This window comes from Aythya ferina (assembly GCF_964211825.1).
Source record: "Aythya ferina genome assembly, chromosome: 3".
Classification (NCBI taxonomy): domain Eukaryota; kingdom Metazoa; phylum Chordata; class Aves; order Anseriformes; family Anatidae; genus Aythya; species Aythya ferina.
Window position 1 is genome coordinate 25,304,900 of NC_140298.1, and position 25,622 is coordinate 25,330,521.

Here is a 25,622-nt window from a genome sequence, read left to right on the forward strand (position 1 = left end):
TTTAGTTTAAATGTTAAGTTACAGGATACAAAAGCAAAGCATTACTTACTCTTCATCCAAGCCAACGGAGCGGCCAAAGAGCATTTCCAAAAAGCACTCTACAACTTCCTGAGTCCCCTGGTGAAGGTAGAGCTGGTTAGCAAGCAAGGAGAAGCCACGATTCTTTAGGAACTTCTCCTTCTGCTCCCTCCTTGCTCTGTTGAAATATGCATCCAACAACTAAAAATAAATACATAATTACAACATAAGATGTACATATTTAACAACTTGCCTAAAAGTTTAGTTCTTGCCTACAATTTAAACAGTTTGAAATCAATGATTTTTAAAAATCCAGATTAAAAACTAATTGTTTTTACATTGCAACTCTGGTCTAAACTGCCTTGCTACACCCATCACAGCTGAATTTATTTATTTTTTAAACTCCAAAAACTATTTTAGGTTCCTAGTCAAGTTCAAGGGAGATCAAGTCACATACATAACAGGTACAGAACCACAGAATGGCTTGGGTTGAAGCAACATTAAAGATCATCTAGTTCAAACCCCACACACACTCCCCCTACCATAGGCAGGGACACTTCCCACTAGATGAGGTTGCTCAAAGCCTCTTTCAGCCTGACTTTGAACATTTCCAGTTTCTCTGGGCTACCTGTTCTAGTCTCTCACCACCCTTATCATAAAAAGATTTACTCCTCTATATCCAGTCTAAATCTACAGATACATTCAAACTTTGTGTATTAAGTCTTCCATCCTAGTGTGTAAGCTCTCTGGCTTAGATCACAAATTATATTTCTGTTGATAGATTCTTTTGGCTTGCTGGTGTTTTGTTTCAAACCATAGGGGTGGAAATAGATTTTAAAATTCAGAAGTCCACAAAAATGAAGAAATTGTTATTTTTTATTTTACTTTCATGTTTTTGACAAAGTAAGCTCACAACTAGCTGACAACTTCTTAGTTGAACACATTTTATATTGGCTTACTTTAATGACGCCTTGCTGTATGAGAGGAGACGGGTGGTTCACAAGAACTATGAGATAATCAGGTTGGATAAGTTTGTCCATCACATCTTCCAGCATGACATCTGGTAATATTAGGAGAACTCCACGCAAGAGGTCATATAATCCACAACAGACAAGCACAATACAGTCTTCTGTACATCTGAACACAAAGAAATGCATTTTACCTCAGTTTGTTGTCTACAACAGGAAACCTTAAGAAATGCATAACTGTTGGTTACTATTTGGGTGGACAGCATGGGGGGATTTGGCAAATGTTTAACCAACAGTTCTATTACCACTCTTTACTAATACCTATTTTTGACAATGAATAACAGAAGTGTAATGTGACCAGAATGACTACATAGGTTTTTGGGGAGCTACCATAAGTTCACACTCCTACTGTAGGTAGTATAAAAATCCCCAATGTTAAGAATTCTCTATATAAATGTAAAATTCGAAAAGGTACAATTCTGTAGACTACCAAGCTTAATGAATTGGTTTATTACAGCCACTGAAAACATACTCTTAATTTTTTAGACTTATTTATGTAGGATAGTAATCAAGAACATTGTGAAATTAAAGCTTTCCCTGATATACTGAGCTACTGTTGATTTATTTTTTTCTTCTTACCTCTCATCAGAGCTTTCATATGTTTTTCGGGTATTCTCATTAGATGAGGAAAAAGCAAGACTCTCCCATTCCTCAGGAAGTACATTCTTGTCAGCAAAGCTTGGCCAGCGAGCAATGGCTGATGATCCTCCATGAACAGAAAACGCTAAGCCCAACCCTGCAAAATTACTCTGACTCCTCTGAAGTGAAGTCAGTCCTCTCAGATTGTCTGGACGACGCAGCAATGGCTCAGCTGCAGCACCACCTTCATTACATTTCAGGTCCACATCTGCTTCTTTACTCTCAAACACATTTTCAGATAACTCCTCTTCTTTTGGAATGTCTTCAAATGTTTCAGCAGATGTTAATTCTGAGTCACAAACCGTTTTTGCAGACTCACAACTGCTAAGGAAGTCTTCTTGTACTCTCTTTATGGTTTCAGAATGCGTTACAAAACCAGTTTTATCCTGAAGATCAATGTAGTCATGCTTGCCAATATTCTGCAGATCATCAATGCTCCTCAATCTTTCAATTAGTCTTTTTTGATGTACTTGAGGTGACAAAGTAGGAGATGCTGGTAAGCTTTTGCATAGCCTTTTAGGTACTTGATAACTTATCTCCTGCTGTACGGTAGCTTTGGAAGTGTTTTCTAGAGAAATAAGGGTATATTTAGCTTTGTTTTTTGCACTCAGAACAGGCTTTTCACTCACTGTTACATTCCACGTGAAAATACAGCAAAGTCTAAACTAGTCTTATGCAGCAAAATTGGTTTAAAAACTGGCGTAGCTCAGATTTGGCCAAGTGATCAAGTAGAGATACTAAGCTATCATGCACCCAAAAAACTGGCAAGATAAAACTGAAAGATGTATGAATTGCAAAATAGTTTTTGCATATAAGTCCAAGTCTCCCAGATTTATATTCTGATCCTCTCAACCAACCCTCAGTAGGGATTTATTCAGAATCACAGAACCACTGAGGGCAGAAAGCACCTCTGGAAACTGTCTAGTCCAACCTCTGTTCAAAGCAAATTCAAAGAGTAGGTTGCTCTTTTCTCCGTTGTAAGAGGCCCAATCTACCAACATGTTTCAATGGATAACAGCAAACTGCTCATCTACTAATTTTAACCTTTTTGCACCAAGCCATTTTGTGTATTTCAGATCTGTAATGAATTACTAAATGTTTTATTTAGCATAGTAGTCTGCTTTTAATGGCACATTTTAGCCTGAAGCAGTCCTACTTCCAGAGCACATTATAGATGTCACCATAACATTTTCAAGAGGGAAAGCAGTAAGTATGCCAGCCTGGTAGAGGATGCCTTCTGATAGTCTAGGAAAAGGAGACTGAGTTGGAAATGTTTTGAAAACTATGAACTAATTAGTACTAGGGCAATAGTTTTGACTAGTACTGATACAATGACGACGCATCAGAATATTTTTGTGAATTATATGTAACATACAGAGAACATGAATATATACATGCATACACAAATACATTCAACTAGACTGACCTGTCCTGTACATAACAGAAATGATCCACATAGCTGCAGTCTTACAGCCAAGCTTACACAAATTTGCAGATACTATATACAACTGCAAACACACAAGTAAGTAGCAAGTTGTCTAATAAGAATGCCATTTGAAATATTTTACCTAAATTTAAAAATTCAAATTCATAATCACAACGTGAACACCTACTTTCACAAAAATTTATGATGAGCATTCCTCTGGTGCACATGAATAGTCTTCATTCATGTACAAGAGTTCGGAACTATTGATATGAAAAAGTACTCTGTTTAAGAGAGTAAGATTTCATATATCATCTAAATATGGGAGAATGACCAACTCTATACACAACTCTGGTCTGCTCTTTATATCACTGCCTTCAGTAAAGGATTTAAACTAAGTATTTCAATGCACTGTTTGAAAACTATTTGATTTTCTAAGCAAAGGACCAACAAAACACCAATTGTAAAAGTATTAAGTCGGTTATATACAGAGTATAGCTAAGTCATACACAATCTGAAATATAATGCAGTTAAATCCAAGAACAGAGTAATCTTCCATTCCTGTTTTGTATAAACTGACAAACTTGCATTTTTGTTTGGAAAATATTTCTCATTGTTGAAGAGTTTAAATAAAGGCTTAAGCATAAGTTACATGTTTTAGCTTTCATTTCACAGGTGGTTTGTCAATTGTATATGCAAAACAGTGTAAAGTGTGACTAAGAAATTATCCAATAAGGCTGAAAATACTACCCTGGACAACAAGCTAACTGACAAGTTACCATTGTAAACTAGTAAATTCACACTACTTCATAGATTTGGACTACTTCAACATCTGTAGTAGAAAAATTCAAAAGCGATTAAAGCAGTTATTTCCACAGCCCATGACTTGCTTAGCATGCTATATAATGAGGCTGTTTCAAGAAAGCTATTCACTCTTAATTTATATAAAGCATGTAAAGAACAAGTTATATCTTGGTTCTCATCTTCTCTCATGTAAGGACAGTATATATACCTGCAGTATAATTAAATGCCAATATTTTAATACTACATTTAGATGGAGATTAAGAATTATGCACAACTGAAGTATCAGCTTAATACCTTCTGCACAGACAAGATAGCTGCCTATAGCTTACTATTTTAACTATTGCCTAGTTAAGGCATTCTCACATCTCTAGCAAGCCTATACAACAAAAGAATTTATTTAGCTGGCCCACTTCACTGCCTGAGCCATTAGCATTGCAATTTGTCTCTACCTGAGAAAAAAGAGCAGTTGAGGCAGCCTGTTCTATTCAACTGAATTCTTACTCTGCTGTTCAGACATCAAACTGAACAAACTGAGGGGTGATGGTGGCAGTAGGGGGCTTAGTAAGAAAGACATGGAAAAGTAACACTTTAAGGCACTCTACAAAGAACTGTCTTAATGTCCTTATGTGTTTTTCCAGCATTGTTTTACCTTCAAGTGGTAGAGCTGCAAAACCAGTTGGAGTCGTAACCACAAATGCTGAACTGTCTACTGACTTCCCACCACTGCTGGAATTTCTTAGGTACATAAGGGATTCAACTTTCTCCTGAAAAATTTTGCCATCTAGAAGGAAAAGGGGAAAAGTTACATAAAAGCATAGTAAGTTCACATTCTTGATATATTAAAATTCTTATTCAGGTTACATAAAAGTTGATCACTACAGGCTAGTGAGAAATGTTTGACTCACTAGCATCTGAGGAAAAAAATTTGAGACCAAATTTTTTTTGTTTCTTTTGGTAACGTATCTTCAAATTTTACTTCAGAACACTGAAAATATTAAGTTGTTCTAGAGTAACTATCTTTAAAGATGGTCCTCACTTGCATACTGCCAGTAATAAGTAACATGGACTTTTTGCCATGTCAAGACAGATGACTGTTTATGTTCATCTAATAAAACTCTAAGTATAAAAAAAATGAGTTCTACTTTTACTCTGTTTTACATCTACTAATTTTAGAGGATAGATAAGAAAAACAACCATACTGTCTTTGGACACACAACAGTTACTAAAACTGGAGGTACACTGGCACCTGCATCAGAAGAAAAATTTTCTAACTGGTTAAATTTTCAATCTTGGCATAGTTTACAGCTGAAGTCATACAATGCTAATATTAATTTTGTTATTATGTTGCTAAATGCCAAAACATTTAACAAGCAGCAGTGATTACATAAAAGTGGCAGGAAAATGCTTCCTAATTGTAATTTAGATCTGGAAACAGCTTGGTTGCAGTTTTCATTGACTTTAGTTTATAATTTACATAGAAAATCTATGAACATTATAGGACTCTTGTGGTATTATACTATTTTCTGTTCATTTCCCTAGAGGAACTTTCTGTAAAAAGTTTTATTTACATTGGAATTCCTGATAGATTGATTCTCAGAAATGACCATTTTTTTTAATATATTTTTTTTAAACGAGATAGCCTTTCTTAACAAATTTGCATTGTAGGCCTACTGACAGCTGCGTCAGATCAGCTTCATCTGAGTTCCAGTTTTAAGTGTTTGCATACAGCAGCAATAATTGAAATCCTGTGAGGTACACTAATAAATGGAATTGGGCAACCTTCATTATTTTTTAAACCTGTAGTGCAGAATTACTTTTACTTCACTTGGTATCTGTGATATACAAGCAAATACATACTATGAAACACTCCAGCTAAACTTTTTCACTAGAACCCCAATTGCCTAAATAATGTTGTCTTTCTTGGAAATATACTCAAAATGAGTGCATTATTGGTGTGTTATAGTCCTCTGAGCCTAAGCTTTTGACGCTGCAAAACCATATATATCTAGGATTTACCAAATTTGCATGCATTCATGGGTATCATGTCTCTACAGGAAACTGTTATGTATTACAGTTAGCAGCAAACTTTCAAGAAAATTAAAGACAAACACCAGGGCCATTATCTGTAGCTCTAAACAGAAGAAAGCTCTCCTAGTAAACCAAGCCAAGTCTAACTAGAATGTCTTTCAATACAGTGAAATACTTTAAGTCAGTAGTTTTGTAAATAAAGTTACAATATAGCAACCAAAAAAAGATACTCAGAAAGCAATAGTCTGTAACAGTGATACATACATTTATATACACACACACACCTCAGTAGAATTTTATCTTAATGTCCATTTCTAGTTAAACACAAAATATCTACCTATGTGCAGTGAAAAGTAGAAGTTGGTAGGATTGTGACAAACATATGTATTAGTGGGAGGGTGAACGGCTAAGAGAAAATTGAAGACCAGTGTCAGCAGTTCCAGGTCTGGGGGAGATCCAAGCACTTCTTCAATTATTTTCACAAATGACCTACAAACCTCCCGAGGCAGGGATGCAAGGTGCCCTTCTTTATGCTCCTAGAAAGAAAGAGCAGTACAACTAAGTTATTTGTATTTTTAATTTGACAGTTTAACTATCATGCTATACCAGGAGAACAAACAGGTATGAAGGCGGTTAGAGAAATACTTTTTTATTTCACATCTAACTGCCTTCAGATTGAGGAAAAAAATCTTAACTCGTTAAGAAGTCTGCAGAGATTTCAGTAAGATTTTGGTCATCACTAATTAGGGACATGCTTCTGAAAATATACTAAGACAGTTCGTGTCACATTTAATTTGTGTGATTTCCAAGAAGTCTATTACTAAACCAGAAAGGTACTAGTTTCTAAGGACAGAGAGGCAGGCGGTAACATTCTCCTATGACCCATATATATTTCTCGGTAATGAAGACTTGATGATGGTAAAACTAGTGAGAGGCATCTTAGGCCTGTACAAAAGGTTCACAGTTTGTTTCAGCTCCTCCTCACACATGGATTTCACAAGTAAGCCTGTGTCTAGGCTTTCGATTAGTAGCATATGGTTAAAACCACTTGTTCCTTCTGTCCATCAGGAAAAACAGCATTGTGCTCTCATTAGGGAACTGTATCAGTTTACAGCAACAGTGCCTGTTGTAGAGGATGAAAGCAGTCTGGAAGCACAGAGGACAGTCTACTGCATTCACTTTTTTTCCCTATAGCATGCAGTTCCGTATTTTATCATTAAGTAAAACCAAGTACTTGACAAGCACAAAATAGGATTTCAAATCGGAATTACCTGCAGAACCTGGCAAGTTAACAGGAAGTGATGTACCACTTGAGCTTTCAACAGCTGTTTAATGTTAAACATCTGTTGGTGGTGGTTAGCTCTGATAAGGATTTCTAGAGCTGCTAACAGAGTTTCCCAAACACCTTGCTGAAAAACAAACAGAACAGGAACATAGCTTACTACCTATTGCTGAATCTATCCTGAGAATAAAAACAACTAACAGGTAAGAAACAGTCAAATTAACTTAATCTTTTTCACAGCAGCAAAACTAAGTGATTGCAAAGAGTCAGGTCAGAACTAGAAACTATAAGAAGAGTTTGCAATTTATCACATTTTAGTGATTAAAGCTAAAAAAAAAATTACACCTTAAAATAAAGGACACACAAAATGTGTTTTAGGTAACACCAGATGGTTGTTTCATTTTTGTTTTTAATTCCAGGGGGAAGCTGAACATTTTCCTCAGTCACACCAAGTTTCTCTTGAAAACTTGTTGGAAAGGATGAAAAACAATCAACTAACAAGAAATTTATATACACTGCATCTATAGATTTTAATACACTAAGGCAGCCTGCAATATTGATACTGGGAGCTAAAAGCTACTACCAGCTACTTAAAGAAAAATAAGGACCATTAATTTTTTATTAATTTTTATTAATTAATTTTAGATGTCACTAATTACTGAAGTTTCCTAAACTGCAGAAATTCATTTCAGAGGTCAGAACACTTGTTAAATTTGGCTTTCAGACAATCTTTCCAAAAAGAAAGTAATTACCTTTGCTTTAGACCATATCTTCCAGTCAAGCAGTAGCTTTTCTAACAATTCAACATCTTGGATAACTGCTGTAGAATCCGTGTCAAGCATGAATTGCCCATTCTCATTTATATACAGAATCTCACCACTGCAGCATCCTTCAAGGAGAGTCTTAAAGAAGCGGAGAAGGGAATTTAGATTAACCACAAAACAGAACAGTTGTCCTATCAGATTTATCAAAAACCTTTAAAGACACATCAGCCTCTTGACAGGGAAGGCACAAGTCTACCTGGCCAACCTGCAAAATAATTTCAGTTTAGTCACCTCACTGGATTCATTGTAGAGGCCTTATAGCACCAGTACACAAATTCTGAAAAATTTCAGGTGTTTTGAGTGCCAAAATAGGCACTTTTGAAAGACGCTTTTAATAGCCTTGATCAGGACTTTTCAAGTGAAGCTTCATGATTTGAGAATTACAATCACACCTAAGCTCTTAAACTGCAGAAAGCTATACAGCAAAATACCTCTAGGTGTTTTCATGATCAATGTACAACTAGATTACCCATTAAAAACAAGCTTCTAAAAGTTATTGCCAAGATGCTTCAGACAACCAGCAGTTCATTTATCTATTTAAAGATGCACTCACACACTTCTGGCCACTTATCCATCTTACAGCATGATGGTACAAATAGAACAGGGTTCATTCACTGCGCGCACGTTTTTCTACCTGGCCACTATAACTAAAAACAAAAATAGAATCCAACTTGCTGTTCATTGCTTAGAAGTTTAAGTTTACTTCAGAGTCTTTGCTCTCAGAGAGAAGTTGCATTTTTTCCCATCCCCTTTGAAATCAGAATCTTTCAACATTTCCTTTTTCTCTGCTCACCCATCAGTAGTTTCTAGTTCAAGACGAAAACAATCCTGAACTGAACCGGCTCCAAAGCACTGTTCTACTTTCGCAAAGACAGCTTCAGATGTAGAATTAAAGTCACAAAGAAGTTCTAAGTTTGTGCTAGCATTAACAGAATCAGGTTTAAAGAGTGCTCTACCTTCAGCATGCGAAATCCAACAATGCATTTTGGTTTGATCAACACTCGATGAATCATGGAATAACCATTACAATTTTTCATCTCCTGTATTCTCTGTTGATTGTATTTTGTTAAAGACAGTATAAGTTGCAGTGCTAAAGCTTGAGTGTCTTCACAGCTGCTGATCTCTACAACCTGAAAAAACAAGTTTAATAGAACACTTTACATGAGAAATGTTTAGAAAAAAGCCTTAGAAATTATTTGTGGCAGTCTCAAGCCATAACTTCTGGATTAAAGATTGTCAGATGACATATGTTACTATTTCTAAATATATATGCATATTCAGTGAGGAAGCTGCAGGCTGCCAGGAGGCCTCCCCTCTGCTCTGGGCTGAACAAACCAAGGGATCTCAGCTGCTCCTCGTACATCTTGCCCTCTAGACCTTTCACCGTCTTCATAGCCCTCCTCTGGATGCTCTCAGTTTTGCCTTTCATTTATGAATTTGGTTAAACTTTTAATTTAAGGTTCCTGCTGGCATAGACTACACCAACATTTGATTGTAAGTGTCTACATACAAGTTTTATTTTGTCCATAAAAAGCATGCACAAACATGCATTATATAGTACCACAAATAAGAATTTTCTCTTCAGATTTCACTATCAATATTAAAACTTAGCAGGCAGTATTTCCATAACCAGAAGCCGCAACACCTGTCTCTAGTTTAATGTGCACTGATTAATCTCCATATATACTTTTTAGAAAACTGTTTCCACAGATGCACGCAAAACAAGTTTTAGGCCTGCATTAGTATTCTGAGGGAACTAACACTACAGAGACTCCTAGCATGGGTATTTGGCTTTTCACATACAGGCCCTAGTAAAGTAGTAATTAAGCTTCATAGCCTTAGTATTTTGGAAATTAAATTATTGGACAGGTTAAGCCTTGAACATTGCTAAAAGACTTGCTTTCAAAAAAGACCTCAGATTTTATTAGATAAAAAGTTCTGCACGCTAAGTAGTTATACATTTCTTCATACTTGCGTTATGAATATCCTGTGTTTCAAGCATTAGAGATGCAATGCATTCAAGGACTTTTAAAAATATTAATCAATACTTAGATTTAAAAATTAGAAACCAAAAAATACAGCCAGCTCTACAATACTCCTAAAAATAAGTTATTTTGACATTTAGAAGCCCCATCTCTAAATCAGAACACATCTTGTACATACAAGCTATATTATAAAAAGCATTACATAATTCAGTTCAGCTTCCTGTTTAAGACAACCTTATGATGCACTCTTACAACAGATTCCTTCCACAAGTTTTCTTTAAAAATAAAAAATATCACATGCAGACTTGTAATTGACATGAATTAGGTAGCTGGAATATGTTACTTGCTACCCAAGATCAAAGGAAAGCCTTATACAGGCAATCATATGCATGCACTCCCCCTCCTCCAGCTCCCTTACCCTAGCAAAGAGGAAAACAAATGCACCAGTTCCTCCAATTTCATGTAGGATACCCTGGAGAGTTTTATATTCAAGAGGCTGAAGTGTTTTCAAGTGATGAGAATCCAATACATTGCTCTGAACTTCTTTTAAACTGAAGGGTCTCTGAGAAGGAACAGTCTTCACTTGACCTTTCAGTCTAATAACAGGTTCATATATGGTATACTGACCAGGGCAGCACGTGGTATAAACAACAGCAAGACTTTCCTGAAATACAAGAGGTTTATTAGCCAAAAAATTAAGATAGTTGAACTGATTTAATTAAAAGAACACATACAGACACCTAACAGCAAATAACAGCAACCTCAACGATTCATTTCTGCTTTACCATTCGTATGCACGAAGTTTTGTACAGATACGCATGTACTAAAATGCAACAGAACTAAATTTAAGAAATCTTTGTCATGTTTTCTTAACTTCCTTGGCTGTAACTAAAAAACATACACCAAGGATCAGCTTCCTGTTATCACCTGAAAAACAATCACAACTATTTTGCAAAAAAGGTAACAAATTTGAATGAAAATAAACATACTGAAATATCAGAAAGGGAAACAAACTTGCCTAAAAGTGGAAGAATGACCAAGTCCAAAATATAGAGTAACTGCTATTTTTCAAAATATCTCCAAAACATTTAGTTTTAAGTCAGTTCTTCAATCAGCTTCACCATTATAAAATGGGTGTCAATAGAAGATTTATACATAATTTACACATAAGGCTACAGAAGTTGTTTTTACTGATGAAAAGACTAAATCAAAAAAATCAAACCTATCAGAAGTAACCAACTCATTTTCACAGAAAATGAAAACTGGCTGTGTCTATTTATTTCACATAGAGGCTACAATAGAGTAATTACATTTAAGGCATTTGTTCTATGCAGAAGTACAGAGATGGATTTTTCACTTGAACATATAGCTTTATTCTGGTTATTCACTGTAGTACCAGTTAGTTTACTAATTGGTACTAATGTTTACAAGAACTACATCCAGAAAGATCCTTTGCCTAAAGCTACAGAGCTGCTGTAGAACTATACCAGAAAATTCCCTCTAGTGGGAACAATTCATACAACAGGAGTTACCTGTATGAGGACAATTTTCCAAAAGTAATAGAAATCTCCAAGTGTAATATATTTTTTTTTTCCTTTTTCTAACATAACTAATATTTACAACTGTATGCATCAGGGCAGATGTGAAAAACAACAATCCGCTACCTGGAAGATGACCATTCATTCAGTCAAGCTTTCAGCTCTCTCAACACCACAGAAGAAGGATGAAGTTTTTGCTTCCTGTTAAAGCCAGATAAATCCTATCTTCCTGTTTTAATGCTAAGAAGTTAACTAAGCTAAGCTGTCCTTGGCTACCTCTATGCTAATGAAGTGAACAGCTACCCATTAATCCTAGGACAGGTACTTAAAACAACTCTAGAGGTGCCTGCTTCTCAGACAAACAAAATATGCATGAAGATGAACTCTACACAGGGTGTACAGAGCAACTCCCACTGAAATAAATGGAAAGACTTCTGCAGTTATGTTAATGAGAACTGGATTTACTCCTGCCAGCCTTTAGGAAGTAAAGCATTTTAGGAGACAGCAGAAAACAATTTCCCAGCTTCTTAATCAGTTCTAAGAGTTTAGGAACCATTTTTAAGTAGAACCTTACAATTAAAGGTCCAACATCCACTTCCTTTTTTGTCATGAAGAGCTCCTTAATTTGTTCACATTGTAGAATATCTTTACTTATGTACTTTGAGCATTCAGCCAATGTTTTGCCGTATTTACAAGGCATTACAGACGTGAAGTCTGGTCCACAGGTGTATAAGTAAAATGCTTCCTCTGGTCCAATCTTTGCACCTAGAACACAAAAAGGACATTAACTTCTAAGCATACATTAAGGTGAAGTTTATACCTTAAGAAGGAAGATTACTGGCTCTCTTTACAGGACCTGCTGATCTGAAACAACCAGTGAAGTCCAGTGCTAACTACTGTGAAGCACTGACTTCTGCCACATGTCATAGGCCTGATTATTCAGTTCCATTGTCTTAAGTTCAAACAGACAGCTTTCCTGATTTGTTTTCAGTTGCCTTTGGCACTAAATTAATCAATTACTCTTTTTTTTTTAATTGAAAAGTTACCTATCCAAGACTACTCAGTTCTCAAAGCATAGCAAGACTGTAGATAGTAAGAACATGCCACAACACCATGAAGACTTGATCAGAGTGACTCAAGGATCCAATAATAATAGTTCACTACAACCAACAGGGAGAAAAAAATAAGTGTAGAAAATAAAAAAGTCAAATGACACTGCCTAGAGAGTGAGGGAAGGTTATCCCTCAATTGACCTGTTTGTGAGAATGTATCTTCAAATGAAGCAACTCTTATCAGTTGCTTCAGAGAGTAGAAGGACTGAAGTCTATGATGTTTGGGTACACAACAGCTGTATATCCATTGTTCTCTGGATACATCAGTTATACCAGCTGTAGTCAACGCAGACCATATTGATTCTCCAGGTGGAGCTTACATTTACAGCAAACATCTCGCTGCCTGCTCAAATATGCAGTCTCCATACACACAACACAGACACACCACACATCCCAGCCAACTGATTTCTAATGTAAGGTAGTTCTTACTAGACCACTGCACATGAAGAAATGCCAGAATTATAATCAGCAGGATTCCAGTCTTTGGGGCTAACCAAACACACAGAAGTCCTGAAAAAAACTTTCAGAAGAAGGAGAAGAATTGTATGTCCAAGAAAACCCTAAAGTAACTTGAGCAGTTTCAGAAATAAGCATGTTTAACACAAGGCATTTAGTGGTTTGGATTTCGTTTGATTTTTAATATGCTTCAAGTATTTTTAAATTACTAATTTAGAAGCAGGTAAATGAAATCTGTTTTCCAGTTGGCAGAGACCGAGTGCTTTAAGATAAAGGAGAACAAGTATTACCATCACTTCCCCCTCTATCCCCTCGCCCCCCAGTGTATTATTTGAAGAAATTTTTAAGATCACTGAAGTAACTGGAATTGCCAGTTACAGCACAAAAAAGACAGACAATAGTGGGAGAAGCAGAAAGACACGTTAGGAAGTACTCAATACTGAAATGTTTGCTTACTTCCTCTTTAATATATTGCACTTGTAAATAATGTATTGTTGCTTTTACTGTAATAAGTGGCATTGTTAAGAAATCAAGTTAGGTCTTTGATCGGGAAGGAGGAAATAAAGACTTATGCTAGAAAAACAAAGCATACAGAAGTACCATTAAAAAGAAGCAGATTTCCAAGATCCCATCTGCCTGACAAGCGAAGCAATTCTTCCTGAGATGATGTACAGTGGCCAATCATACAAAATGTTTTATTACTGTCAGATGACAAGCTTGATTTCCTTGGTAGTGCATAATCTAAGTTGATCTCACATTTCCTAAAAATAAAGTGTAAATAAGTGTTCAAAATTGCTACCTCAAGTAGTCAGCTTAGACTTAAAATAAATTTTAATACTTAGTAGATGAGAAGCCATGTAGTTATTGACATTAAATTAATAAAGCCATCTTCACCTTCTATAACTGAGTTTCAAGGTGCCTATAATGGCATGTATATTCAATTACTACCCAGGACAGAAGAAAAGAAATAGCATTATCAGCTAGCTTTGCCATAAAGTCAGGATTTCCTAGATGGGAAATCCTTTCTCCTCCCCTCTAACCTCGGTGAAGAAGCAACCATACACATGCTATACACACACACCTGAATCGTTATAGCGAAATTTTAAAATGGTAGTTTTTCAAGAATTTCTACTTGACATTCCACCCCCTTATCCCCCCCCAAAAAAACACTACTTCTCAACCATAACTTCAGCCTGCACTGAAGTAGCATAGATGCTTTCTTATCAAATAATTGATAGGTTTTGAAGAAAAAGATATAGATGTAACTAGTGTACATTTTACCTCTGACCAGAAACCCACAACAACAGCTTTCCATGGATATTTTTCTTGCCTTCTGGCAGCTGTAGATATGTTACTGCCAAATGCTGCCACCTGCCCACAAGGAAAACATTCTCTGGAGATTCAGCCTGTGCCAGAAGACCTGCTTTCATCTCATCATTTGGATCCATGCACATACTATGAAAACAGAAAAGGGAAAACAAGTGTTTTCAGGTTTGCATTTTCAGCTCCAACTATGCATTTTATCAGTCACTTTGAGGTTCTATTTCTCATCTTTCACAGATAACTTTTTAGATCACAGAATTATGTATTTAGAATGCTCAGAATAATCTATGCAAGTATGTTGTTTCACCTTAGTTACTTAATCTGCTTGCATGAATCTACTTACATTTTAGATTAGTATAATATCTCTATTTAACAGAGAAGTAATTTGCATTAAAAAATGCAAGTTCTTTGAATCCTATGAAATTAAGTGCTCTAAAATTCAGGCTTTAGATCTGTTTTAAGGATCTAGGAAGTAAAATAATACTAAGAGGTGTTCAGAAGATGAGGATTGTCATAGCTATTAAGAATTTTCACACCTGTGTTATGAAAATCTACAGCTACAAAAGCTTTTGCTGTGTCACTTCATCACTACTTTGTCACTTTGCATTACACTGTGTTTATGTCTCATCTTGCAACAAACTTAGGGCAACTCTTTATATATATTTATATGAAACATATAAGATCTGAGATGTAATAATCCCGTAGGTTATATACAATAAACTTCATTTGATGTTTCCAGCATGTAGAATTGCTCTACTATAAAAATTAGTTTTTTATTCCACAGCAGCGTTCTCTGCAAGCTGCTGCTAGAAGTTAGATAGGACAACATGTTTACAAGATGACTTTTGGACTAATATACCATACCGAAATATGAAAGCTCCAGTGTTCAAGTCTGCCCAGATTTGTATCATCAATGCTTTGGAACCCAATGAAATTATATGAATGCAGCCATCTTCAACAAGTTTGTCTCCCATGCTTAGGTATTCCATTCCTATAGACTTGGTTTCTTCTAGAAATATAAGCACGTTTATAAACAATTACAACACAATTCATTTTTAGCAAGCTAAAAATGTGCATTTTTCTTCAGAGACTTAGGTCTTCTGTGTATTGAAACAGAGGTTAACATTAAGCACTTGGTACAGTTGGTATGTTTTTGTTTGGAATCAGATAAACCCACTAAATGTGTATACATTCTAATTCAACAAACGCCATCTCCTGTGTTGACCAAGTGCACCAAGTCTTTAGACTTGGTTCTTTACAAATCATACTACCCTTTAAACATGATCTTGCATCCAGTATTTTTGTTTGGCTTTATGAAGCACAAGTAGATATCTTTTAACAAAAGTGTTTCTAGTAATTTCCAAGATTCAGCCCCCAAACACATTTTTTTTTAAACTGTATTGAGTAAAAGTACAGTAGACGGCACCCTAAGTATTGTGACTGGGAGGCATTTTGAATACCTCAAGGAATATTTCCTCTTATAAACTATAATCCAAGAGATTCAGCTTGAAACAGTTTGGGAGCTAGCAAGCCTTAAAAAATGTAGAGAAGTGTTTTTACAGCTATTGATATTTATAATGGCACACAGGGAAATTTAGAGGATTTACACTGAGTCAGCCTCAGGCTCTTGATGGATTTAAAACATCTTTTAGTTAAGAGTACCAGTATTTAAATCCTAAATCAAAAAGACTTAGTAGCTCTCTATTGAAGAGAAAGAACACAAAAGCTGCAACACAAAAGCCATTCATCAACACGAGACCAATTAAATATGACAGTCTTCTCCCATGATCTTTCAGCTTCAGCATTGAATATTTCCTCCAACATAACATGAAGCAGAATAAAGACATTTGACTGAAGTTAAAAATTCAATGAAAACACTACATTTCTAAGGAAGTAGACATAAATCTAACAAAGATAAAACACTTCTGGCTTCGTTATTAAGTAAACATTCCTAGCTTAGTTCCCAAGTATATCTTACAGCACACAAAGAACAATCAGAAAGGTTATTATCACTTCTGGTTAATATTCATCATAAGGAAAAAAGTGCAACCCTTTGTATCTGACATCAATTAGTAATAAAAAATAAACCAGAATCCCTCGCTGCTACCTACATAGAAAGAAGTAGTACTATATCCTTACCTGTGCTATCAAAGCTGTTCTCTCTTACAGAGAAGAGTCTGCTTCTTTTCTTTTGCTTCTTCCCCTTTTCTGTTGAATTTTCTGTTTCATGAACACCCTCCAGATGAAACCATAGTGAGACACTGAAGCCTTCAGACATGTGTGGCCAACAGTTCTGTCCAACTAAAGGCAAGTGAATTGGGGCTACATGCCAAGAAGAAAGCAGCTGGTGACTCAAATTTTCACCATCTGCCTCCTTCTTGTTCTTTGAAAATTTTGCTCTTTTTACTAGTCCAACAGTTTTGCTGTTGAAAGTGCCAGCAGATTTTTGTGAAGAACTACTACTCAAATTTGTGCCATACAGTAAAGGGAAAGCAAGGTATTGCAATGGGTTCATATAAATATTAGTTTCTATAATCTTCAATACACCCTTAAGCAGTATCTCCTAGAAGAAATAAACCAAACAAGTAAGTAAGAATCAAACTGTTTAATACCATGTTCTCAAGCATCATCAAGCATCATCTCTTAACTAAACAGAACCCCACTCCTCATTTAAACTTGGATTCATGGTTTTCCCAACATAGGTGGACTTAAATATCCAGACTGAAACACAATTACAACAGTGAGTAGCTAGATCAGTTGTAACTAAATCCCCAACAGTTGTGGGGATTTAGTTACAGCAGATCAATCTTCAAGTTACAATACCTAGGAATTAGCTGAACCACTGTAGGTGGCCATTGTGCAGTCTTATCTCACTTTTCTGACACATTAGAATAGAAGATTAATTTACACCTCAAATAAGACCACACCTTTTACTCCCTGTTTGAGGGAGTGTGAGTGTACACACAGGCCATCCCTTTGTTATTGCATAATCAAGCAGCAAAACTACCTGAGCCCTTAAGCCAATGTTTCCTTAGGTACATAGCTAATTATTGCAAGCTATCTTTGAAAGATTGACTTGTTTCCCAGTTTGGTGCTATTTTATGTTCCACAATAATGCTTAATTTCCTTCCATGCATTTTTTTGTACAGACTCCCACACAAACCAACTGTTAGTTATTTTAGCAGTATATCCCACACAAGGAGTAGATTCCAGCGTTAAACAAACCAACTTAAGTCAGTATTTAAAGTAATTTCTGCTGTTAAAGCAGCACCCATTCCTAAAATACAGATGCTTTATAACTAAGGGAAAGACTTCACATTTTACAGCATTACAATACTCTGTCATCCATAACTGTAATGTCCATCTGCTTAAGACAAGTCCTGTTTTCTTGTGCTAAAGAAAGGAGTTTCTAGTATATTCAACAACAGACTTCAAACTCCTCTCATTTCTCTCCAACTTCCCTATCATGTTTTGAAAGTATGTTGTTTCAACAACCAACATTGCTCTTAAAAAGTCCTTATTTCCCAAAATACTTTGGCACAAAAGGATTCTTTTTTCCTTCTCAATTTTGTAAGATGTTAATGAATACATACCGTACAAGGCGTCTTCTCCAAAAATATCCTTAAGAGAAGAGTGAGCTCTTCTGAACTTATTTGTGAGCTCATCAAAGAAACTAGCAGGTCTACCAGCACTACTTGACATGCTAAAAATAAAGAGAAAATATTCTTGAAGAGTATGTTTGAAAAACTTTATAAATTTATATTTGATACAACTATGAAGAAAAATTAACTTGGAATTCAGTGTTTTGTGAAAAGATTTCAAACTCAGGAAGCAGCAATGATTACAAGATGAATTCTACAGTGATCTACCTACTTCCTGACACTATTAGCATTTAAAGTTCCATTGAACAAATCTAGACCACTACAGCAAGTTGGGCTTCCAGGTTTGCAAAAGTCTGAAAATCTAGGAAACCTAGCATATAGATTGCAAAGGTTCTTCCTACAAAGCCAGGGATTAAGTCCTGGGACGGCTTACAGAATTTCCTGCTGTGGAAAAGCCTCATTCTGTGAGCTACCTTAGGATAAGTTTTTACTTTGCTTCCACTTTCTTGGATTAGCTAGGGTATTTTCTGACTAGAAAAACACAATCAAGATAGTACTAAATTTTGGGTTACAAATAAATTTGAAATAAAAGCTTATGTTGTGATGGAGTCAGATTTAATCAGTGAGCTAAGTGCTATTTTTCCCAAGTAGTGTTTGTTAACATTATCATCCTAGGTTTGTGGTTTCAATTATTCTCTTCAGATCTGGCAGAATGTGTATAAATAACAGTTTCTACTAGTTCAGAAATAGCCCTGTATTTACACAAATTAGATATCCCTCACAAGTTAGAGACAGCTGCATCCATTCACACATGCCAATGAATTCACTTTGTAATGTTTTTTTGAATGTGAATTCACAATGTTTTTCATTTCCACTAATGGCTAAAAAATTGGGGCTATATACATTAAGTTATAGAAAGTGTTCAAGTAACCTAGACTCCGTACTCACCATGAAAACTAGATTCTGTTTGTGTCAGTATGTTCATAAATCCTCCCAAAATGTGTTTAACAGCACCCTGTTCCAAAAATACAGGGGAAAATGTCATGTCTCAAGAACACACACAAGCTCAAAGTATTTTTTTCCCAAACAGTTCTTATGCACCGTTGATTTAAGTAAGAATGGTTTGGTTTACTTTTTTTTAATATATATTTGCTAATGAGTATGCTTTCATGATTACAGTTCAAATGCATATCAGAAAGACTCTCGAATCCAGATGATTCAAGAAAGTATCCTTTACCACTATCCATTCAGCAACTGAGAACTACTCCCTTGTGTTCTCAACCAGAACAGAATTAAAAAAATTTGACAGGTTTTGACAAAATACAACATGTTGGTATATAGAGATGCAATACTGAACACAAATTTAACCCTTCCCCAACCTTTTTGTGCAAGATTATTTTAAAGAGTAACTAGAAAGTCATTTACTTAAGAGCAACATGCTTCAGAAATGCAATTTTAAATGTCACATAAAAATCTCGTAAGTATATACAAAGTTTCTAAACTGGTTAGTTCAGTAGATATATACTTGCTTTTTTAGAAATACACTAAAAGAAAAAATAGTATTTTTTTTACATGCTAAAGTTCAGAAAAATAAAATATGTACTAGTGATTTAAAGCTAGTAATTCACACAATGACTTGAAGTACCAAAATAAAACATTTTCTTCCCACTTTCAGATTAACCTGTCAAGCACTAACATCACTTCACCAAGTTATTATATAAACAAACACTAAGCTTACTTATATTTTTTATTTCTGCAAAACAAGTTTACTAAAGCTTAGTTATTTGAAAGCAAAACAAGCTAGCCTTCAGAAATTCAAAATTACCACAAAGACATCAACATGTGCTTAGCTGATTAATATTAGAGCTAATATAAATATTATAGTTAATATAAACTTATGAGGAGCAAAAGTGAAATGTTTTTCAGGCATAGCATTGAAAGTTTCTAAAAGTACACTACAAAATATACATGTATCAAATATGTATGTACATATATACTCTTTGCTTTTTTGTTTTCTATATTCAGTAGCTTGATGGTTTCTAAAACCACACACAGAGCTTTCATGATTGAACAGTTTTGATGAAAAACCGTGAAACTCAAAAGCTCTGTAGGTCAACTGTCTTTCTACTAACTGTAGTTAAGTATAGTTTGTTAACTTCTTAATGCAATGCAGCTTCATTGGCAATATCAGTCATTTACACTGTTTCAAGTCTTATCAAATGCCATAACAAGTAATAATGTTTGAGTTCACCTTATTAGCTACACTGTTACTACAGAACTGAATAAAAAGAAAATACTGCATTTCTGAAGTTTTCTGAAGTGTTGCATTTGTTTAATAACATTTTTACCTGTTCTATAAGTACAGTGGCATTTCTCTCCTTCTGGCTGACAATCTCCAAGCAGCTTTGGAATACATGAGCAAGCACATCTAAACTTGCATTACCAGCTGACAGCAAGTTCAATTCTAACATGCAGATTTCAGGATATATTAATTCTCCTTGATTGATGTGTTCGGTTAGGTCATTAAAATAGCCTGAAGGATCAGTACACCCTGGTTCTGCCTTTGCATCTGCTCCTGAAAAAAGACAGTCTTATTGAAAATTACTCAGATAAATACAGTTTGCAAGACTTAAGTAGGACATCCAAGGACATACTTTATCTAATCTCAAAGGTACAAAACAAAAACAGTCGCTAGCATATCAGCAGTTTTTCAGAAATTCATAAAAGTTACAAGCTATTCTGCTTCAGATTTTCTTATTTTCCTGCCAATACATAAGCGCAAGGATGCAGTTTCTCCCATTACATGTTCTTGAACTACATGCCTTCATTTGCTGGGAAATGGACATGCACTGCAATGATGAAATACGCAACTGAAAATACGACAGTAAAACGCAGTGCATCAGAACCTCAGCTTCTATAAATAACTAAGAGCCTGCCAAGAAAGGACATCAATTTAAATGAACCTTTTTTATGTTAAAAGATTGGAGGAAACAGTTCTTTAGTTATTTAACTCAGGAAACATGCATGGCAAAATATCTCTATGACAATCACGAAACAAACATTTAAGCCCCCCTCTCACGACTTGGTGAGACTTTAAAACACATCACTTAAAACTAATACGATTTGGTACAGACATATGCTACTTGAAAGTGCTTCGTAGAAATATTTCAGTTTGAATTTTTAATTCAGAAATGCTTTTAAAATGCTGTATACGCTTCTCTAGATCACTATGGATAAAGCCTTGTCATACAGGTAAACAATAATAGTGAAATGCAGTTCTATTAGCTGCTATTACAGTTCATGATTACCTCATATTATACTAAAATTTAAGTATCTAGGTGTTCAGCACAAAAAAATGCGTTCTAAGTTACACAAAAAAGTGAAATACTTGCATATCAATTGTTGAATGAAAATAGGTTAGACTAGACTACGCGCTTTTTAGCAACTATAAAACTACATAAAATTTTGAACCTTTATTGATAAACTACCTACTGATAAGCATCTCTGGAGAAAACTGCTTCTAGATCACCATAAAACATTTCAACCAAGACAACCCAACACGACTTCAGAGCAAGAATCATATAAACCAGGACAAAAACACTTCTTTTAACACTCAGTGTAAAGACAGACTCTCCAAATGAAACTGGATCCTACCAGAACTAGAACCCATTAGCTACCCTATTTTTGTACACCTCAAAAAGACAAGTAAGGTTGGCTATGTTGTAAAGACTGCTTTGCATATTCAGAAAGTTCAAGTTTACCTTCAACCTTGGTTTCACTGTCATCTGGGTTACTTTCACTATCTGCTTCATATCCTTCCTCTTCAGCAAAAAGTTTAAGGCTACAGCACTGTGATTCTTCAGCTTCGTCAGAAATATCTCCAGGTTGTGACACAGGCTCCTTTTCAGTGTAATGTGTCTGTTTAACACACCAAACAAATTTACCATCTTAGTTCAGAACATTAAGTAGCTTAGAACCTTCAAGAACCTTTCTCTATGCCCATTGGGGAAAGAGAAAAAAAAAAAAGACAAAAAAACTGAGATTCTTTCTAAGGATACATCATTCTTACATAGAACATGGATTCTGCAAAGATGGATATTTCCTTCTAGCTACCCAAAGTTTTGGGAAACAAGTACCCAATGCATTAAGAAAAATTGTTGCTGCAAAAATCACTGCAAGTTAGGATTTTGACATCCACTCTTCGGTGAAGATATGTCTGCAGCCCCTAATGTGAGTGAACATCCACCTTCTGATGCTCTCCTCTTAGAGTTTTTCCATTCCCTGCTACAGAATGGAAGAGTGAAGAGAACTTCATGGATTTCTATAAAGTATAATTGGAGCTTTCTCCTTTTGGAGGGGGGGGGGGGGGGGGGGGCATGACTCATTTCAGAGCAGCACATGAATAACCATCATTCAACATAAACACATTAGAATCAGAGAATTCTTTTTCAACAACCACAAGAACCAAACATTTAAACGTCTTATCTCATTTAAAAGCACAGACCCAAATAACAAAAACTTGATCTAGAAAACCTTGCAGTATTCAGAATTAGACTATGTATTTAATTGGTGTTTCATACCTTTTCTATTTTTTCTTCAGAACGATCCAGATCAGCAGAGAATGTGCCCAACGCAACACGGAGCAGTGAATCAAACAGAGGCTTTGCCAAGGCAGTTTCTAGCACTTTTGACTGAGCAAGCTGTTCTCTTATTTGGAGCAAGATATCATCCACAGAAGCATTCTACAGTTTGGAAGAGACAAACATTTTGATTCATGTTACTCTCTTTTGGCTAACTAAAATAGTCCAGTATCCCAATTAAGAACTTCCTTCCACCTACACTGATTAGATTTCCCAGCTAGAACTACCAGGCTTCACTGAGGTCTCCTGCGGTAACAGAGACTTGTCATGTTTGCCATGACAAGTTTAAGCAATCTGCACATGGAAAAATCCAGGCAACTTTCTGTTTCCTAAAAAATTGAAAGCACTATGGTTCAAAAATAAACGCCTCTGAAACAGCTTTAAGTGCAGAGTGCATTTAGACCACACCACATTACTATTACTAGATAGGTTAACAAGATCACGGGTGAAAAGTCCAACTTAAGGAAAACAACAGGTGGCCCAGAAAAAACACCCATTTCTAGTTCTCACCTGTACCTACTTCCTCCTGCTTTTATAGTAAACTGCCAAGTACAATTAAAAATGGCTGTTAAAATAATAAAGCACATCAAAGTTGTCTTCCATGAATCAACAGCTTTTGGTGGTATGCTGAATTAATTCACCTCTAAAGCTTAAGCAACTGTTTCTTCGGGTGTCTTCAGTATCTGTGCCCTCTAATACTCCTTTTCTCAAGCACTGTGCTCTGCTCAGCATTTTCATCAAAAACATTACACGCAAGGTACTGCATACAATTCATGTCTTCCCTATGCAATAATCCTTCAATCTCATCTCTGTCACACACTATCCAGTGAAGACCCTTTCAGAAAAGAAGTCTCTCTCACCGTTCTCACCCATCAGCTCAGACAGCCTCCATAGAGCATGGACTAGACAAAAGAACTGCACAGAATAAAAAAGTAGAAAAAACAGGCCATACCCAACCAGACAAAGAAATCATCAGCAATTTACAGTAGTCAACATCTACTATTGCATGTATTGGCCAAGGAAACCATCCCTTTCCTCTAGTCAGGACCACCTAAGGCTACAGAAGAAAAAAATTCATCTCCTAGGATCAGCCTTCCCTCAGACTCAAGATGCATTAATCCAGAACAGAGCATGCAATGTTAAGCCCTTGGCCACACTGACCACGATGGCTCAAACTGTAATAGATGAATGAAAAAATAAACTGGAAATACAACTCAAATGCCACAAAGGTAAAAATCTCATCTAGGCTGGATTATTCTGCCATTCTAGAACACTCTCCCTCCGCCTCTGAGAAAGCAGAAACTGGCACAAACACGGATCCAACCAAAAAGAGCAGAAGACAAAGATAATTTTGGAGGACAAACAGGCACAGGGTCCTAACCAGTATTTTACTGGGTACAGAAAAAGGGAAACAAGTTGACGCACGGGGAATGCCTTCCCAGAAACAGCAACTGCCAGTTTGTCCATTTGCTTACTCCCACTCCTTCATGCCTGCTGACCACTGCCACCAACTACAACACCTACAGTTAAACAGTACACTTGAGGCATGACACAAATTATGGTACCACAGTAAGAACGTAAACCTTTAATCTCCAGAAGAACTTCTGACTGGATTATTATTAAAGTAATACCATACATAACAAATATGAGTGAGTTAAGCTAAGGGAAGTTACACAGTACCTGGTGGAAAACCTCCCCTTCCATCTTCTGCTGGATGGTGCTTGCACTGTGCAGACAAATTGTCAGCAGAGCTTCCAGAAGCCTGATACCCTGAAGTGCCCATTCAGTCTCTTCTCTTACAGAAGTCTTAATCTCTTCAAGATTTACAACTGATGTAACTGAAGCATGTTCCCCACTCACAGAGATGTCACAAGAGACACACTCAGGCACCAGCTGTTCTGCACCAGCAAGACGGTCAGCATTATTGAGCTCTGATTGCGTCATCTCCCTGCTCTTCAGGAACTGAACAGCATCATCCTTGTTGAGACGAGGACTCCCATGTGAACTTTTGCTGTCACTCAGTACTTTCTCATTTTTTTCTTGTTCCTTCTCGTGTTTTGCAAGTTTCTGAATTATGAGGATGAGTAGTCTGTGGCATGCTTCAAAGCCTCTAAGTCTATGGAACTGTCTCTGGAAAACTGAACTATAGAAATAGATGCAACGACACACCGACCAAATATCTGCAGCACAGTGAATGTGTTCCAGGGAGGGCAAAGTAAGGCTTTCCAGTGACAGAAATGGTAATTTGTGGCCCAACGGCTCACTGGCTGTACTATCGTATCCTGATGTATCTTCAGAGTCATTAGCTGAATCCAGATCACCATCTGCTTCTTTACTTACACATAAAAAAGCAACACAGAGGAATAGGTTTATTGTGTTGACATGAGTGTCTTGACTCTCAAACTTTTTCTTTTTGGGGTAAGCCTCTTTCAGGCCAGCATAAAACTTGCTCAGGCTTTGGGGCACTTCTGAAACAATGTGCTGGCTACAAAGAGATGCAGGCAAGTCAGGCGTAGACATCTGATGTTCATTGCTGAGGTCTTCTAGTTCTGGCATTGCTTGTTCTTTCTGCTGATCCCCAAGACAGAGTATCAAAGTCCCTAACACTTTCAGAGAATGGCTTCTTAAAACATCTAAGTAGTTTAACTCAATCATTTGATTCACTCCATTACAACTAAGAAACAAGTTCCTAATTATCCTGTAAGAGAAAGCATAAGAGTTACCTCATAAGAGGAACAAAAATTCATGTAGCTCCTAAGACCTCGTAAGCTATTCATAAGATGAGATACCCAAAAATAATCCTCTGGTCCACACCTGATTAACACCTGGGACAGATGGCATTTACAGTAATTGCTCTAAGTGTCCCATCTCAGGAATGTGATGGGAAAACTCAATCTCTTTTTTGTAAGACACAATGTAG

At 36.1% G+C, this 25,622-nt stretch overlaps 1 protein-coding gene across 5 annotated transcripts in view; it reads right to left on the reverse strand.

Annotated features, from left to right (window-relative positions):
• The window catches only part of LYST (lysosomal trafficking regulator), an 81,036-nt gene that overhangs the window by 30,394 nt on the left and 25,020 nt on the right, over window positions 1-25,622 (reverse strand). For all 5 annotated transcript variants that reach the window (XM_084514665.1, XM_084514663.1, XM_084514666.1 and 2 more), the window contains 20 exons: window positions 24,383-25,400; window positions 22,643-22,804; window positions 21,824-21,980; window positions 20,411-20,637; window positions 19,011-19,077; window positions 18,054-18,163; window positions 16,600-17,023; window positions 15,325-15,469; window positions 14,419-14,592; window positions 13,738-13,898; window positions 12,144-12,334; window positions 10,450-10,695; window positions 9,003-9,176; window positions 7,975-8,124; window positions 7,212-7,349; window positions 6,278-6,476; window positions 4,562-4,693; window positions 1,626-2,253; window positions 978-1,155; window positions 50-219 (listed from right to left, as the gene is read on the reverse strand). In XM_084514665.1, the coding sequence (XP_084370791.1) occupies window positions 50-219; window positions 978-1,155; window positions 1,626-2,253; window positions 4,562-4,693; window positions 6,278-6,476; window positions 7,212-7,349; window positions 7,975-8,124; window positions 9,003-9,176; window positions 10,450-10,695; window positions 12,144-12,334; window positions 13,738-13,898; window positions 14,419-14,592; window positions 15,325-15,469; window positions 16,600-17,023; window positions 18,054-18,163; window positions 19,011-19,077; window positions 20,411-20,637; window positions 21,824-21,980; window positions 22,643-22,804; window positions 24,383-25,400 (4,851 nt within the window). The remainder of the gene's footprint in view (window positions 1-49; window positions 220-977; window positions 1,156-1,625; window positions 2,254-4,561; window positions 4,694-6,277; window positions 6,477-7,211; window positions 7,350-7,974; window positions 8,125-9,002; window positions 9,177-10,449; window positions 10,696-12,143; window positions 12,335-13,737; window positions 13,899-14,418; window positions 14,593-15,324; window positions 15,470-16,599; window positions 17,024-18,053; window positions 18,164-19,010; window positions 19,078-20,410; window positions 20,638-21,823; window positions 21,981-22,642; window positions 22,805-24,382; window positions 25,401-25,622) is intronic.